The sequence below is a fragment of the Apodemus sylvaticus genome, chromosome 22 (assembly GCF_947179515.1).
Source record: "Apodemus sylvaticus chromosome 22, mApoSyl1.1, whole genome shotgun sequence".
NCBI lineage: Eukaryota > Metazoa > Chordata > Mammalia > Rodentia > Muridae > Apodemus > Apodemus sylvaticus.
Window position 1 is genome coordinate 58,784,897 of NC_067493.1, and position 17,256 is coordinate 58,802,152.

A 17,256-nucleotide genomic window follows, 5' to 3' on the forward strand; every position below is an offset into this window, starting at 1 on the left:
TGCACCCTGGTCCCTTTGGGTCCCTTCAGGGCGCTTTTCTGCCCAAGGTAGAGCTAGCTGCTTCTGGCAGGGGGGAGGCTGGCAGGTGGGTGGACTTAGGGCATGGGGCGGGGCTACTGACTACCTCCAATTCTAGTTGCCAACTGGCCTTACTCTGTGCGACCCCTGCTGGCTGAGAACCTGTTTGCAGTTGGAAAGCCTGCTACTGGGCTGTGTAGAAGTTGGCCAACTGATGTGGCAGTGAAACCCATCACCTTGCCCAGGAGGGAAGGAGCAGGAAGAGCCAGGAGCTGAGTAGGAGAGGTTCCATGGCCTCTCCCTCCAAACAGAATGGAGGCTCCATTTCACTTCAGCCCCCTTTGCTCACGCAGCAGCTCTCTAAGTCTCCAGGGCTAGAGGCTGTGCTTGTTCCTTTCCCGAAGTACTGTCTTACCCTTTGTATGTAGGTTCCCCTCAAAGTGAGGCAATCTGTTTTCCCCAGAGCTGTCATAAGCCAGTCTTCCTGCCTTGGCAAGTCCTCTTGACTGAAGGGGAGGTGGTCTTATGATGGGACTGAGCTAACTGTGCAGGGTCCCACCGCATGCCAAAGCATAGTCCATCCCAGAATTTGGGGCTCCCAGAGGCCTCCTGCTTGCTTCCTCCCTCCTCAGTGTATAGCTCCCTCACGTGCTCTCTCCCTCTCTCCCTGAACCTTCAGACTTCAAACTCCATCGAGATAACAGGCCGACCCAGTGTGGTTCACACTTTCCTGCAGAAAGCCCCTGGGGTAGGTGTCAGCAGTCTCCCATGTAAGTGGGCAGCATATGCTCAGGTGCTGTCTCTCCCAGCCCTGGGCTTCCGCTCCCATAGAGCCAGGACCTGACCCTTCTCCCTCCTGTTTACCACAGGTGTCTGATCCGTACCGGACAGCAGTCAGGGTGAGTGAGTGCATGCTGGGAAGGAGTTGGAAGCACACCCGGGGCTGTGGCTGGGAAGGACTCCGGTTCTCTCCTGGGTGGCCTTGGGGTGGTCCCGATGGTAGGAATCTGGGGAAGATGAGGCCTGGGAAGAGGCGCTGGGCTCTCTGAGCACATCCCGGTCCTGCCACAGAAACCAGGGAAGTGGTGTGCGGTACACGTGCAGATCGCCTGGCAGATCTACCACCAGCAGCAGAAGATGAAGGTGAGGCCGGGCCAGGCGGGTGCACCGCCAGGGCCTCCCTGGTGGGGCCATTTGGGAGGACTCTAGGGTGTGTGATGAGAGGCTCTGGCCAGCTCCAAGGCTGCAGTGAGGAACATTCACGGAACTGCCCGGGAAGAGCCTGGGTTGGGAACACAGTGCATGTGCACAAGTGTCTTGATTGGCAGGAACTGGGAGAGGGACAGTGTCTTCACTGGAAGTCAGGACAGTCTGCAGTACAGACGCTCTCCATGATGCACTGCACCTTTGTGTATAGTTGTAAAAGTCTCCCAAAAGACCTTAGTCAAGTCAGCAGAGAGGGACTCGTGAGAGAGCACACATGCCTTGCTGGAAGAACAAAGGTGCTTGCAGTTTCCAGGACTGGAGTGGTAAAACTCGGGGTGACCACAGTGATTCCTGAGTGATCCTTGGTGATATTTTAGGAAAGAAGGGTTTGGTTCTCACTCAGCTGTTAACAACATATGTAGACATACAAGGTTTACCTGCCTCCCACTTGCCCCCACCCAACATGGAACACTCCTACAAGGTGATGTATAACCCCCCAACTCAGAGAGAGAGAGAGAGAGAGAGAGAGAGAGAGAGAGAGAGAGAGAGAGAGAGAGAGAATGAGAATGAGAGACATACTTTGGGAACTAAGAGGAACATGAGCTCCCAAATGCTGGCTATAGCAAGGTGTGGCAGGGCAGGTCACACAGACAAGGGTGGAAGTGGAAGGGCAGGGCAGTACCCTTTCCTTGTCCTCAGAGCCACACTCAGTGGAGCCTCTGGCCACAGAGCCCTCCAGGGATGGCCAGCACAAAGGGCAAGCACAAGTTTAATAAAGTAGTTTAAGGGTTTCATTTGACTGTGTGTGTGCTTACATGTGTGTGCACCTGTATATGCAATACATGTGTGCCATGGCATGCATTTGAGGTCAGAGACAACTTGAAGGAGTTGGATTTCTCTCTTTACCATATGGGTCCTAAGACTTGAACGCAGGTCCTCAGGCTCAGCGGCACAGCCTTTACCTGCTGAGCCGTTTCACTGCTGTAGATTCATGTTTTTAAACATGAATTTCATGATTGGAAAACAAGCAAATTTGGAACAACTTAGGCCTGTGGATATGCTGTTTCAGCTGAATTTTGTGAAATCTAAATGAAGATATTTTCTGCGAAATGAAATACACAGATATGCTATTTTATAAAGAATACACTGATTGAGAACCATGATACAAAGGTGGCGTGTGCCATTGTGACTCCATGCATCGCACACTGCAGTAGGGTTTTGGTTCACCTGTCCCAGAGGAAACCCACTAAAACTGACTTTTCTTCCCCATACCATGGGCAGTTCCTAAGGAGGCACCTCCAGTGAGGTCCCTGTATAGTCCAGGCCACCAGTTCAGGTTCTGCCTGGGGCAATGGCCAAGCCTCTGCACACAGCCCTGGCACACACTCTGTCCCCCTGCAGATGCAGCTGGACCCCCACAAGCTAGAGGTTGGCACAAAGCTGGACCTGTTCAGCCGGCCCCCTGCCCCAAGCATGTTCTCTGGGTTCCACTACCCACAGGACCTGGCCCGGCCCCTCTTCTCCAGCACAGGTGAGACCACAGGTAGCTGGGATCAGGGGTCTGAGTGGGGCCAGAATATCTGTCTTGTCCGGTGTGGGGATGAGAGACTCCCCAGGGCCCTTGCACAGTGTTCTTTATATCTACTGCCAGTTCCAGCCCAAAGGCCCTCTGTTTCCTAAAGCCAGCCCATGTACACTGAGACCCTAGTGCTACTTACTCAAGACCCTGACCACTGTGTCACCTGGGCCTCTGTCCCACCTTACTTGATGCTTGGTGACCTGTTCCCTCCTCATCCTAGCATCCCTCATCACTGGAGCTCTATCTTCTTTAAGCTCAACACCCCCAGGACAATATCTGTGTTGTCACCACATGTAGCAAACTGTTTCCAACAACCTGTGTCCCAGCCTCACCTAAGTACATGCAGAGTTATTTGCTCTTAGCCTTGGAAGCCCTTTGCCACAAGACTTGATGCCCAGGGTTTATTGGGGACACCTGTCTGACTTGTATCCAAATCCTACGTCTCCAGGAGGAACAAAAGAGACTCAGCTTGAGGCTACATGAGTGAAGTCTAGACACAGTATGTGCTGCAGATCAGTTATGAGCATGGTAGGAACTTCTTTAAACTCAAAACCTGAACCCAGATATTGGTAGAGACAAGTTGAGGGCCTCTGTGAGAATGTTCTTCCAGCCTGTGTGCATGCACACGTGTCCACAGCACATGTGAAGGCTGTCTTCCCTCTGTAGGATCCCTCTTCCATGAGGTCTCAGGTCTGTTACCTCAGAGCCCCAGATATCCTCATCCTTTCCATCCTCTTCCCTCAATGCCCATGTGTGGTGGAGGAGAGAGAGCAAGTATATTTTCACCTTTGCTAACAAGTTAGGATGGCAGAGCTGGCTAGCCGCCCAGAGCTGGCCTCACAGTGGCTTTTCCCCTGGACTGGCCCTCAGATCTAGACTATCAAAGCAGAGGTGTTCCTGATGGCTTACAGCCCGGCTCAACCCCCAGGACATAACTCTTAGTGCTCTGCATGGTCTTGCTGCTGACCCCTCCTCTATCACTCAGTCCCTGTCTTGGATGACCACTGCCTTCTCCCCACTTCCCAAAGTTCTCTGTCTTCCTAATTCTTAAACCTGCCTAGTGTCCACCAGACATTTGGTATTTTTACTGGGATTGAGTTGAAACTATACGGAAAAGAAAATCCATTCCTTTCCAGTGTCATTTACTAATCCATCAGCAAGGTGCAGCCCTTTTGTGTAGGAATATAGACACATTCCTGCAAGTTCTATGTCTCACTCATTACTCATTTAAAAATTACATTTAGCCGGGTGGTGGTGGCACACGCCTGTAAGCCCAGCACCTGGGAGGCAGAGGCAGGTGGATTTCTGAGTTCCAGGCCAGCCTGGTCTACAGAGTGAGTTCTAGAACAGCCAGGGCTATACAGAGAAACCCTGCCTCAAAAAAACCCAAAAATCAAAAAAACAAACAAAAAATTACATTTAGCTTAAAAAAGGAAAAAAGGGAAAAAAAAAGAGTGTATAGAGTGTATAGACTCTGAAGAAGTATATGCTATCTGGTTTGAAGCCCATACTCTTGCTAAGCACTTAGTCCCTGATGCCCTGAGAAACAGTGTAGAAACCCTCTCTTTAAGGGATGGCTAATGGTTAGCCTGCTTAGCCCCGGCTCCTTTCAGAGACTAAGGTAGCTCAAATTGCCTAGTCCTGCATCTCTCTCCCTTTGCTAATCTTCCAGCTTCATCAGAATGTTAAAATGAGACTTCCTGGCATCTGTATTTCCTCGACCTTTATTTCTTTGCTGTCCTTTTTCTAAGTTGGGAGCTTAGAGTTCAGCCTTTCTCCCAATGTGTACAGTTCTGCTCCTCTCCCAAACTGTACCTGTGGATTTGCATTGCTTTGAGAGGACTGATTTCTGTGCCCAGTTGAGAAGATGGGTTTGTTAGATCCTCAGTGCAGACCAAAAGCTCTGATGACTGGAGTGGGAAGTTCACCCACATCTGTCCTCTTAGAATAAATATGTGCCCCACCTGCCACCCCAACCTGCTCCCCACACCTGCTGCTCTCCCACCTGCTGCACCCCCTGCTGCTCTCCCACCTGCTGCCCTCACCACCTACTGCCCCCACCTGCTGTTTTCCTACCTGCTCCCCCCACCTGCTGCTCTCCCACTTGCTTCCCCCACCTCCTTCCCCCACCCGCTGCCCTCACCACCTGCCGCCCACCCATCTGCTGCTCTCCCACCTGCTGCCCCATGCAGAATGGGCTCTTGACAGGTTCCAGTGCTGATCTCCCTAGTCATCCCCTTCAGCAGTCCCTACACTGCTCTTCACACTTGGTTCTGAGAGACCCAGGGTTTGGTTGTTGGAGATGCCAAGTCAGGTACCAAGATGACCCCCTTGCAGACAGAGTCCTGTGTTCAGGGACTCCACAGAAGGCCATGGACCCAAGACCACCTGCCTCCCTGTGTCATCAGGATCATTTTTAGCTCCAGTTTTAAACCCACCTTGGGCATCCGTACCATTATGGTTCACTTACTTGGGCCTCCTCTATTATTGCCCACATCTTGGCTTCTTCCTCTGTGTGAGCTCTGCTACAGTCAGGACCATTGCCCCTGCCCACTCTGGGGCCCCCAGGGGCCTCCAGGTCTGAATTCCAACCTCACGATCTAACTATATACCTGCACAGTGATGTAGATGTGAAAGAATGGGAGACAGAGGCTTCCAAAGTAAACTGGGGTATCCCACCTGTGACTCACCTTTAGAGGGAGGATGTCTGGTGGCTCTATCAACCTGGTTACTATCCACCCAGGTGCCACCCATCCAACCACCAACCCATTTGGACCCTCAGCTCATCACGGCAGCTTCCTGCCCACTGGTCATCTGACAGGTAGGTGACGTGGAAGCCCGGGTGGCATCTCCCATGGGCTAGAGGGGTATGAGGGGTCCACGATCTTTAAAGGCCAGTGTCGGTGGCACCCACACAGACTAGAAGCTTCTGGGCCACTCTGAGTTTGGGGGCAGGGTGGGAGATTTCTGACCCCCGCTTACCCTCTCCTCATCCCCTGCAGACCCTTTCAGCAGATCCAGCACTTTTGGAAGCCTGGGCAGCCTGAGCAACCACGCATTTGGAGGTCTGGGCAGCCATGCACTGAGTAAGTGAAGGTCACATCCGCCCCATAGCCCTTCACCCTGCACAGTGCTGAGTGAGGCAGCCTGCCCAGCTCACACACCTGGCCCCGTCTTCATCTCCCACTTTAGCCCCAGGGAGCAGCATCTTTGCCCCCAAGGAGGGCACAGCTTTGCTCGGCCTGTCCAGCCCCCATGATGCGTGGAACCGGCTGCACCGGGTGCCACCTTCCTTTCCTACCCCGCCCCCATGGCCCAAGCCAATGGACACGGAGCGCCTCTCAGCCCTGACCAACCACGACCGAGAGCCTGACAAGGGCCAGGAAGAACATGAGAGGTGAGTTCATCTGGCCCTGAGACCTCCCTACTTAGTTTGGTTTCTCACCGGGCAAGTCTGTTAGATCAGGACTAATCAAAGCAATAACATGAAAATAAAAGAGGGCAGGGCAGCGGTGGCACACACCTGTAATCCCAGCACTCTGGGAGGCAGAGGCAGGCGAATTTCTTGAGTTCAAGGCCAGCCTGGTCTACAGAGTGAGTTCCGGGACAGCCAAGGCTACACAGAGAAACCCTGTCTCGAAAAAACCAAATCCAAAAAAAACCAAAAAAAAAAAAAAAGAAAGAAAGAAAGAAAGAAAAGAAAGAAAAGAGAAGACTCCTTAAGTGTCCATGGGAGTGGAGGCTGGTGCTTGGAGGTCTCATGAGGCAGAAAAGGGAACTTTTAGGGTGGAAGATTCAATCTGCTGCTCTGCTCCCTCTCAGTCTCACAGTTGTAGGAAACACCTGCAAAGGTTGGTATGTTAACCTCGTCAGGAGCTTCCTGGCTTCTAAATGCCTGCAGATGTTCTCAGTATGTCTTAACTTCAGTATGTCAGCTTACCTGAGCCTTGTAGGTCATTAGCCCTTGCTTCCAGACCCTAAGAACGTATACAGGGAGTTTGGGGGATAGATAGCATATCCTCTTTAATCTTTGCAGCCAAATAAATCTAATTGGTCCTGGAGGATACTAAGCTGATCTGAAATTTCTTTAAGGTTTTATGAAAGCTGACCAGAGAGGTTAGCTCACATAAAGAAGCCTTTAATCCAACTGTTTTAGCTTTCAGTTCCAAAAGAAAAAATGCCTAGAGTAGTGAGAATGAGTTGCATGCCCATTCCCCCCTTTTAGTCATCTGACTGCTGCTAGGGGTTTGGGGACACAGACCACCTAACTGTCTCATAACTGACTACGAGGGCGTAAAAGGGCAGCTGTTAGAGTACCTCTGTGGGTCGAGTTTTGCTATTACTAGAGGAAGAGAACAGGCCAGCCAGCCATGTTCAGAAGAACTCTTGGTGGCTTTGTCAAAGGTATCACCAAGACTGGGGGCTTTTGTCATTGTAGTTTGTTGTGAGATGTGAGGCCACTGGTTTTATGGAAGAGCTTCAAACATTTGTCACTGACCAGCAAAAGTTCAGAATTAGCCATCAGAGCTTCTTTAATACAACCTTGTGGAGAACATTAAGAGACTAAAGTTAGGTAGGCGGTGGTGGCGCACACCTGTAATCCCAGCACTCTAGGAGGCAGAGGCAGGCAGATTTATGAGTTTGAGGCCAGCCTGGTCTACTGAGTGAGCTCCCTGTCTCAAAAACCAAAATCAAAAAAAAAAAGACTAAAGTTGATGAGGAATTTTTTTTTTTTTTTTTTTGGTTTTTCGAGACAGGGTTTCTCTGTGTAGCCCTGGCTGTCCTGGAACTCACTCTGTAGACCAGGCTGGCCTCAAACTCAGAAATCCGCCTGTCTCTGCCTCCCAAGTGCTGGGATTAAAGGTGTGCGCCACCACCGCCCAGCTGCTAATGAGGAAATTTTTTTAACATAAGTTTTGTTTAGTAAGGTAGAGAGTAATTGTACAACTGTTTAAACCATGTACCAGAGCCACGTAGGAACAAGCACTTGGAAAAGTTGTAAGAAACGTTAAAGTCTATCTAATTGACAATGCATTGGGTCCCTATCATAGGATTGTCTAGCAGTGTTCCAAGGATACTACTGGATATCCTGAATAATTTCCCAGACCCATAAGTCTGATGACAGAGCATCTGGCAGCACCTCAAGGTGGTGAGGAAGCAGAAGGACATATCACACTGTGAGATGAGATAATGTTGCATAGTTGGCAAATACAAATTTTAGATTTGACTTCAGTACTTAATATAGGCTCACTTTTCTCAGCTGTTGGGAGACACTGTTGTACTGAAGTAATCCAAAGGTCACATCCTATATCTGGGTAGTATCTATATCAGGAAAAGAGTCGCTAGTGAGATATAGTTATCCAAGTAACATTTCATGTGGTTAAGTGTAATCTGAGGATTAAACTGAAGAAACATACTGATCGCTTTAATTCTGGATATGCTTTCCTGCTGAGTGTCTAAGACCACATAGGGAGCCAAAATTAATTTTTGTTTATGTATTGTCAGGGCCAATTAAGGGTCCAGTCCTCAGGGGTCATTGGGTGTGGGAGGAGCCTCTGGCTCCTCTGCTCTGTCTTTTACCGGTCAGTCCGCTTCCATGGACATGAGACATCAAAGGCCTGACTACCACTGTTTAACTTTGAAGTGTGGGGAAATTTTCCCTCTTGTTGAATCTTCTCTGCAGACTGGATACTGGTTAGAATATACCAGATAGAAGTCAGACATTTTCAGCAGGGCGGTGATGGCACATGCCTGTAATCCCAGCACTCTGGGAGGCAGAGGCAGGCCGATATCTGAGTTCGAGGCCAGCCTGGTCTACAGAGTGAGTTCCAGGATTGCCAGGGCTATACAGAGAAACTCTGTCTCCAAAAAACCAAATCCAAAAAACCAAAAAAAAAAAAAAAAAAAAAAAAGAAAAGTCAAACATTTTCAATATTAGACATACATCTTAATTAGTTATTTAATTAGTAATTGTTGATCTTTAACTTTGGAAACATATTTTATATGTAAATTTCATCCTCTGTGTACCTTCTCAGACCTTCATAACCTGCAAAAGCCTTCCAGTTTTTCATTCTGGAAGCATCCAACCATCTTGGCCTTTCTACATAACAATAAAACAATTTCATCTTACCATGAAACATAATAATATTAACAAATAAATTTCCTATCTACTAAGAGAATTTTTCCCCTGGGGGAGGGAGGGAAACTAAGCAATGTCTGTACCCTCCTTATAAGTTCCTAATGACAAATTAAAGTTCAGATTCATCAGAGTTCACCTGGGGAAACCAATTAGTTTGTTGGACTTGAGAGAATTGAATTGGTAAGGCTTGCCAATGGGGGTGTGCGTGACCCAGAAGCAAGTCACCCTGAGAAGTCTTTACTCAGTTAGTATGTATGAGGCCTTTTTAACAGACACACAGATGAATCCTTCCCCCTTTGTTTTCATGAACTTGGTCGGACTGGTGCCTTAGATACTGTTCTTGTGCTGTGATGAGACCGGGTGACCAAGACAATGTACAAAAGAGACCTTTTAGTTCAGGGCTTGCTTACAGTTTCAGAGGGTTAGTCCATTTTCATCATGGCAGGGAGCACGGCAGCAGGTAGGCGTGGTGCTGAAGCAGTGGCTGAGAGCTATATCTGATTTGCTTATAGCAGACAGAGAGAGCCCAAGACTGGGGCTTGTGTGGGCTTTGAAACCCCAAAGCCCACCTCCAGTGACACACCTCCTCCAATAAGACCACACCTTAATCCTCAAATAGTTCCACCAAGTGGAGACCAAACAATCAAATATGAGTCTGTGGGGGCCACAGATGGCCTGTCTGTCCTCTCTTTCTGTGAAAAGTATTGACATTTAACAAGTCACACTGTGATTGTTTTAGGCCGGCACAGTTAAAAGCATGAAGATGCCCATGGTTTAACTTAGAAATAGGACAGAAACCCTGTATTATAAGTGATACTAGGTGTTATTTGTTTTTCAAAACAGAGTTTCTCCTTGTTCTGGCTGTCCTGGAACTCTCAATGTAGACATTGAGACCAGGCTGGCCTCAAACTCAGCTATTTACCTGCCTCCTGAGCATAGGGAGTAAAAGCTTGTGCCACCATACATGGCCATATGTTTTTAAAGAAGTAGTAGTGGTCAAAATAACCTTTAAATGTTTGTGTTTTATATACATCATCATATACAGAACATTTGAGCCACCATGTGGTTGCTGGGATTTGAACTCAGGACCTTCCAAAGAGCAGTCAGTGCTCTTAACTGCTGAGCCATCTCTCCAGCCCATACAGAATATTTGAAAAGCATAGACACGGTTTCTCTTATCCAAAGGGAGGGCAGTTGTCCGGTAGGAGGATATACCCTGGAGTAGGAATAATCATAGTAGGAATTTCTAATTTTTAAATTATTTTCAATTATGTATATGGGGGTGTGTGTGCAGACATACGCATGTGAGTGTAGATACCCTTAGAGGTGAGAGGTGTCAGATCCCCCTGTAGCTGGAGTTACGTGTGGTCATAAGCCGTAAGATGTGGGTGCTGGGAAATGAACTCTAGACTTCTTAAATAATATGATCACTGAGCTACCTCTCCGGCAAGGCTTAATTACCTCTTAAAAATTATATCTTTAAGCAATGTGACCATGCCATAGAACCAGAATTGAGACAAGGATTAAGGAGATGATATCTTGACTATGTGTGTTCCTTAAAAGGAGATTTTAGATTTAGAAACTCATGTTATTCTTCTAAAGAAAGGTTCAGTGCCAGTAGCCATATCTGTTTGTTTTATCTATGTGGTCACATTGATTAAATGTATTTTTGTCTTTTATCATTTTATTTCTTAAAATTTTGGTTTTACTATGAACAAAATGAAGTTGGGTCAGATTTAACAACTTTAGTTTACATGAGCACTACTTACATCAGTAAGTATCCATCAGTTTGGTACTAAGTACATGATATTTTAAAAAAAAAAAAAGCCATAGCTGTGTAGACAGAGTATGTATTCATGCTCACACAGAGGATATATTTTTTCATTTATTTTTATTTTATGTACGTTGGTGTTTTGACTGCATGTATATCTGTGTGAGGTGTCAGATTCCCTAGAACAGGAGTTACACATAGATAGTCGTGAGCTGCCGTGTGGGTGCTGTGAGCTGCCGTGTGGGTGCTGTGAGCTGCCGTGTGGGTGCTGGGAACGGAACCTGATCCCCCTGGTAGAGCAGTCAGTGCACTTAACTACTGAGCCATCTTTCCAGCCCCAAGCAAGATATATTGTAATGAATCCAAATTTCAAATCTGTTTGTTGGGATTGTTTTCTGTAATCCACTTTGTGAAGGGGAAACTTAACATAAAGATCTTTAGAAAACATATTTTTAGGTCAAACAGAAACAAAAGCAGATACATGTAGAACAAAAGAGTATTAGAGGGGAGAATGAACATTTTATCACAGAAGAAACCAGGCCTGGAGATAGCTGCAGAATAGTAGGCGTTGAGACCAGCAGTGCCTTCCCTGGAGCAGCTCCTCACTAGGAGCAACTTTCCCTGTGCTTTACCAAGGCTCAGCTCTGTTTCTGTTTCTTGGAATGGCTGTACAGAACTGTTTGTAGTTAAGGTTACAGGTGGGACATAGGCCACTCTTTGAGAAACAGAAATTTAATCATAAACAGTAGTAAATCTAGTTTGTCTTTATTATAAGATGGCTTTCAAGCCTAAGATGGAGGCAGGTTGGCTCACCTCTGTAGTTAGTTTATCATAAAAGGAGTTTAGTGATCTCCAGAGGACTAGGCTGTACCAAGGAGTTTTATGGATGCTGCTGTTTTTTTGTTGGTACCGCGTGGTTACATTCACAAAGATGGTGGCAAGGTCACATGGTTGCTTCCATTTTAATGAGCTCACCAGCTAAGATGGCAACAAACCACATTTCTGTGCAAGGTGAGCTCAATCCAAACCCTAGCCGGGGCACAAAACCCTGTGGGATCCACCATCTCCCAGGTTCAAGCAGGGCTCATTACACCCTTTACCTTAGAAAGATACTTTAGTTAGTATGGATGGATACAGTAAGGGATGGAACCTTTGGCCTACACAGGCAGAAATAGCAATCAGAGGTAAGAGTGTCACAGGGCCAGCTTGAGGAAGCAGGGTCTATAGATAGGATCATAGCATGAGTTCTCTCTGCTGGGTTGCAGAATAGACAAGAAAAGGAAAGAGAGTAAAGGTACTTTAAAAAAAGCCAATATTTTTCTCCTGGTGGAGAGTGACCTTAGTCACCAGAAGGAATGTTACCAACCCAGTTTCTGGTTGGGAGAAGGGAACCAGCAGTTCCTGTTTACCACCAAAGCAGATAAAATGCTATTGTGGCACACCAGAAACCAACAACCCTATGGAGCAAAACTGTATTTTTGTCCTGGCCAGGATTTATGGGGCCCCTCTGAAGGGAAGAGATCTTAATTGGATCTTTTGTGTCAAAGGAAACTCAAAAAGGAGATCTGTTTCAGTTCATCCCTGAGACTTAGGTCAGTCAGATTAGCATCTGAGAGGGTCTAGGGAATCTGATGGGCTAGGCGTGGTGGAACACACCTTTAATCCCAGATTTGGAGATACAGATGTCTTTGAGTCCTAGGCTAGCCTGGTCTTCAAAGCCTGTTCCAGAACATCCAGGGCTAAACACAGAGAAAACTTGTCTCAAAACAAAGCAATAAGAACAAAAAAACCCTTAATCTCAGCACTCAGGAGCAGAGGCAGATGGATCTCTGAGTTTGAGGGAGGGCAGTCTGGTCTATAGTGAATTTCAGAACAGCCAGGGCTGCATGGAGAGAAACCATTTCAGGGTGTGTATTGGGGGGGAGGATGGGAGTGGAGGGGGTTGAGCTGGTAATGGTAACACCTAATACTCTGAAATGGAGAAACAAAGGTCAGGGCAGGAGTAGGCATAAAGAGACGTATGGAACTGTTTCCCTTCTGTCTTCCAAACTTTTCTGAGTCTGTGAGACTCTGAAAGCCAAAAGTATTATCCAATTTGTGTTGGGTCCAGTCAGTCAACAGGCTTACTAATATCTGCAGATTTGTTTTAAGGCAAGCCAAAAGTGTATAGGAATGGAAGTCTTGCATCCATTTTAGGCAAGGTAAGTATGAAGCTCATTTCTGGTCATGAGCTACATTACCAGAATGGTCAGCTACATTCAGAAAGTGGTGTAGGGGGCTGGAACGGGGATCCCTAGTTACAGTGATCTGGCAGGCAAAGCCAAAGGCAGGGAACTGGAGGACCTCTGAATCGTCAGTTGAGGATGCTTGTAAACTGAACCTGGATCTTACCTTAGTGTGTGTGTGTGTGTGTGTGTGTGTGTGTGTGTGTGTGTGTTTGTGTTTGTGTATGTTGGATACATTGGTGTGGGAAATGGCAAAGGCCTCTACTCTAGAATTCTGTAGTTAGTGAGGGGGGGATGGAGGGTACACCAGGAAGACTTCTAACAGAGTTCATGAGGCACACTAATAAAACCTCAGAATGGGGTTTGCTTTGCTGAGGACAAAGCCTGCTTAGACCTGGAGGTTTCAGGTAGTAAGCTAGGTGAGCAGCCACACTCTGGGTGATAGGTGTCAGAAAAGGTAGGGAGATGGGTAAGTGGTGAGAAGAAGACGGTGCAGAACCCCAAATCCTCCTTGGATTGGGGGTGTAGCCCAGTGAATGTACTTGCTTGGCTCTGGATCAGTTCCTAGGACCACAAACGTAAAGAGTTCCCTGGACTAAATATTAGTAGACAGGGGTGAGGTGTGGGGGTTCCAGGTGGAAGGGTAGACATAGACATAGAGCATGAGGGTTCCTTCTTTCTCCACAGATGTCCCAAATACAAGACTTGGGTGTACACTTCAGTCATATTTGAGCAAGGTGTAGGCTACTAAAATCAATATGTGTTTTTAGCAGGCAGTCCAGCAACCAGCCTGCTTGGTTGACATTCCTAGGAGTTGCCCTAGATGGCGATGCCCTCAAGTCCAGTAAACCCTAGGCAGTGCCCCCCTGTAGGTGTCACAAATCTCCTCTCCTGAACTGAGGATGGGCTTGTTTATGGGAATGACAGTGAGTTCTTTCTGAGAGAGGGAGACTATAGCCCTGGCTATCCTGGAACTCAACATAGAGCCCAGGTGAGCCTTGGACTCACAGAGATCCTTCTGCCTCAGCTGCCATACTGCTGGGACTAAAGGTATTTGCCACCACACCCAGTGGCAGGTGGACTCTTCAGAGTGCCTGTCTCGCGAGGTGACTGGTCTGATCTGGGAGCCCTACTTGGGTAAGGCCACCCCATAGACTGCTTCTCCCAATAGCAGATACCGGAAGGAGCTTGCTGGGTCTAAAGCTGATGTGTGGTCAGTGTATGAGGGGAGGTCACCAGTATCCAGTTAGGGTAGCCTCAGGTCAACACATGTGCTACAGCCCTGTAAGCACTGAGGACATACCGAAAGTGTGGTAGAAGGTCCACAGGAGACAAAAGCTAGTCTGCTCCATGCAGTTCCTGCAGCAGGCACAACCCTCCCCAGGGTGCTCTCTGACATCCCTGGTCAGTCTCTGAGGGCCTTGTCCTGGCTCCCCCACCCCCACCCCACCTAAGGAGTAGAGTTGCCCACCCCAACGCTGTGACAGACTTCCTCGTGCTGTGAGCTGATGTGAGCACAGCTGGAGGCCCTACCAAAAAAAGGGTGGGTGTGAAGGACTCTTGTCTCTCCTGGCCCAGGGGTGTCAGTAGATCACCACCACAGGACCCTCAAGGGCCCTAGGGCAAGTTGCCCAGGCTAACCTTTAACTTTATAGTGGATCTTGAACCTGAATCCTGTCTCAGCCTCTCATAGGCTGGATTGCAGGCCTGCAATTTTAGGCTATTGCTAAGGGAATAATTTGGGGGGGGGGGGGAGGTGGATTTGTTTTTTTCAAGACAGGGTTTCTCTGTGTAGCCCTGGCTGTCCTGGAACTCACTCTGTAGACCAGGCTGGCCTTGAACTCAGAAATCTGCCTGCCTCTGCCTCCCAGAGTGCTGGGATTACAGGTGTGCATCACCACCGCCGGCTGCCAAGGGAATTTAAAGCAGATATCTATCCCTCTGTGGTTAAATGAACACAAAGCAGCTGCACACACTTATTACCTGAGAATGCTTACGTTTTGAGCAGAGAATTCCAGGTTAGGGCAATAATGCTGCCTTGCTTTTCCCCCACCCACACACCATGTGGGAGAGCTCCTCTAAGTTTGCCCTACTGCAGCCACAAAGGGGAAGGAAAAAGAAGAGCAGAACCAATAACTTAGGAAGGATAAGAGCTTCCTGTTGTCTACTGTGTGCTCTCAGCTGGGGTACTTCTAACACTAGACAAGCCCAGGATACAAAGAGGCTCCACACAGCAGGAAACTTGAGGTCTTAGAAACTTGTCTGGCAGCTATAGCTGCTGTAGGTAACATCTCTATCCTGTTGTCCCTAGGGACCTCCTAGAGAAGACACACCTGCTGAGCCACAGCTCACCTGTAGCACCAGTGGGCCACCCCATCAGCAGCCTCCTACCGCGGGGCTCTGGTGAGCTGAGCCGCCCTGGGGTCCTCACAGAGCGTGAGGCTGAGACTCGGGTTAAGGAGAGCCACTCGCCCAGCAAAGAGGATGGCGCCAAACTAGCTGCGCGACCTCCATCGCCCTACTGCAAGGCAGCCCTAGGCGACTGTCTACGCCTGGCAGGCTTACTGGGTCGGGAGTCCGGGAAGCAGACGCCTGATCGGCCCCAAGGCGACGTGAAGGTCAAGGAGGAGCGCAGGGAAGACGAGACACCAGACATCCCAGGCGTCAGCGTGCACTCAACAGCTACACATCTGGGCCTGGGCACATCAGGCTTCGTGTGGGATCCGCCGCGCGACACCTACCGGGGCCTGGAACTGCCGCGCCGCTCCTTCCCAGCCCCGCCGCACACTGCGGGACCCTCTCCCTTCGAGCTCTCTGAGCGCGCCTACCGGGACCGCGAGCCTCAAGACTACAGCCCGGAGCGCTTGCGGGAAGTGCGCCGGGAGGAGCTAGAGCGCGCCCGAGCGCCCGACTCAGACGCCGCACTGCTGCCGGCAATGCACTACCCACGCCTGGCTCCTGGCGCGCTGCACGGTGCGCTCCTAGCCCGCACCCCGCCGGCCACCGCTGCTCTCGGCGCGCCTCCTCCACTGGTGACTGCGGGCGGGGTCCCCACACCGCCCACGCGTCCCAGGACGACGCCTCTGGCGTTAGGGCCTGGCGAGGCTCGGGACTACTCGCCCGTGTGCAACCCGCCCGAGGTGGAGGCGCGGTAGTCCTGGCCTAGCCTATCGAGCTAGCTCACTTAAATTCTTGGGACCTGAACACAGTTCCCTGAGTCCGGAGCAGCGCCACCCGCTCCATGCTGCAGCCTACATAGTCGAGGACTTTTCGCTTTTCTGGGGGTGACTTCATTTTCCAAGCTTGCGAATAGGTCACTGGGAAAAATTTAGCTTTGTATCTTTCCTCCCTCACAAGTGACAAGCATTTTTAATGGTTTTGTATTTTTCTTAATTTTGTGCTCTAACAACATTTTAAAGAACCAAAAAAAGAAAAAAAAAGAATTTTTAGTTGGGATTTACAGTTTAACTTCTGAGATCCCATTTGAGCCCTAGGGTTTGTCTTATTTATGAAAAGAAACGGTCTTTCTGTCCAACGCACTGTGAGGCTCCGAACTCAGGCCCGGCTCTGGCCTTCCCTTGGTACTTGGAACCGATGTTACAGATATATATTAAAATAGTAATTAATAATAATGTACAAAACTTTGAGTTTTCTGCCTTATTCTATTATGCATAGGTGTAAGAGGATTTCCTTGGTTTGTTTTTTTAGGAAAAATGTAAATACTCTGTTGATATAATTATAAAACTTATTAAATTCTTAACCTGGACAGTCTATAACAAGTTTCTAGAAACCCCTCTGGTTATTTGTGTAACGTGGTCACAAAACCCACTCGGCTGTCAGCTGTGAGCACACTCACAGTTTAACTGCAATAACTATCCTTCAACTATGCAAGCCTGGGAGGCAGAGCGGGGTGTTGAGGGGGAGATGGTTTCTGAGCTTCCTTCCAAGGTGGCTGGACTCTTAGAGAGGCCCTTCTGGGTGTCTGTGGACTTCAGGACTGGCTGGCTCTAGTCACAAGGGCCAACCTGCACCCATGTGCTAGTCTTACTGCAGCGTTCTCTGCATTTGTGTAGGCCAGGCAGATTCTTAGCCATTGAAGAGTCTAAAGGTTGGTTACTAGAAGATGAGGTTTTTTTCCCCTCTCCACGCCCAGCATCTGGGAATCGCCCTTCCCATCACTAAACCTCCCATCCCTTCCCTCTCCAGCATTCCCATGTGTTGTGTGTGTTGTCAGCTTGTCCTTTTTGGTTCTTGACCAGCACATTTATGCTGAATCAACACTCGGCACCCTGTCTGCTACTCCGTTCAGTTCCTTCCC

At 48.7% G+C, this 17,256-nt stretch overlaps 1 protein-coding gene across 14 annotated transcripts in view; it reads left to right on the forward strand.

Annotated features, from left to right (window-relative positions):
• The window catches only part of Fbrsl1 (fibrosin like 1), an 87,815-nt gene extending 71,230 nt beyond the window's left edge, over positions 1-16,585 (forward strand). For 9 of the 14 annotated variants that reach the window (XM_052168400.1, XM_052168398.1, XM_052168407.1 and 6 more), the window contains 8 exons: positions 698-766; positions 888-917; positions 1,090-1,161; positions 2,626-2,755; positions 5,547-5,624; positions 5,806-5,889; positions 5,996-6,200; positions 15,250-16,585. In XM_052168400.1, coding sequence (XP_052024360.1) covers positions 698-766; positions 888-917; positions 1,090-1,161; positions 2,626-2,755; positions 5,547-5,624; positions 5,806-5,889; positions 5,996-6,200; positions 15,250-16,093 — 1,512 coding nt within the window. In that variant the 3' untranslated portion in view covers positions 16,094-16,585. The remainder of the gene's footprint in view (positions 1-697; positions 767-887; positions 918-1,089; positions 1,162-2,625; positions 2,756-5,546; positions 5,625-5,805; positions 5,890-5,995; positions 6,201-15,249) is intronic. The other 5 variants (XM_052168412.1, XM_052168402.1, XM_052168403.1 and 2 more) reach the window with 3 other exon arrangements.
• Positions 16,586-17,256: the final 671 nt, after the last annotated feature.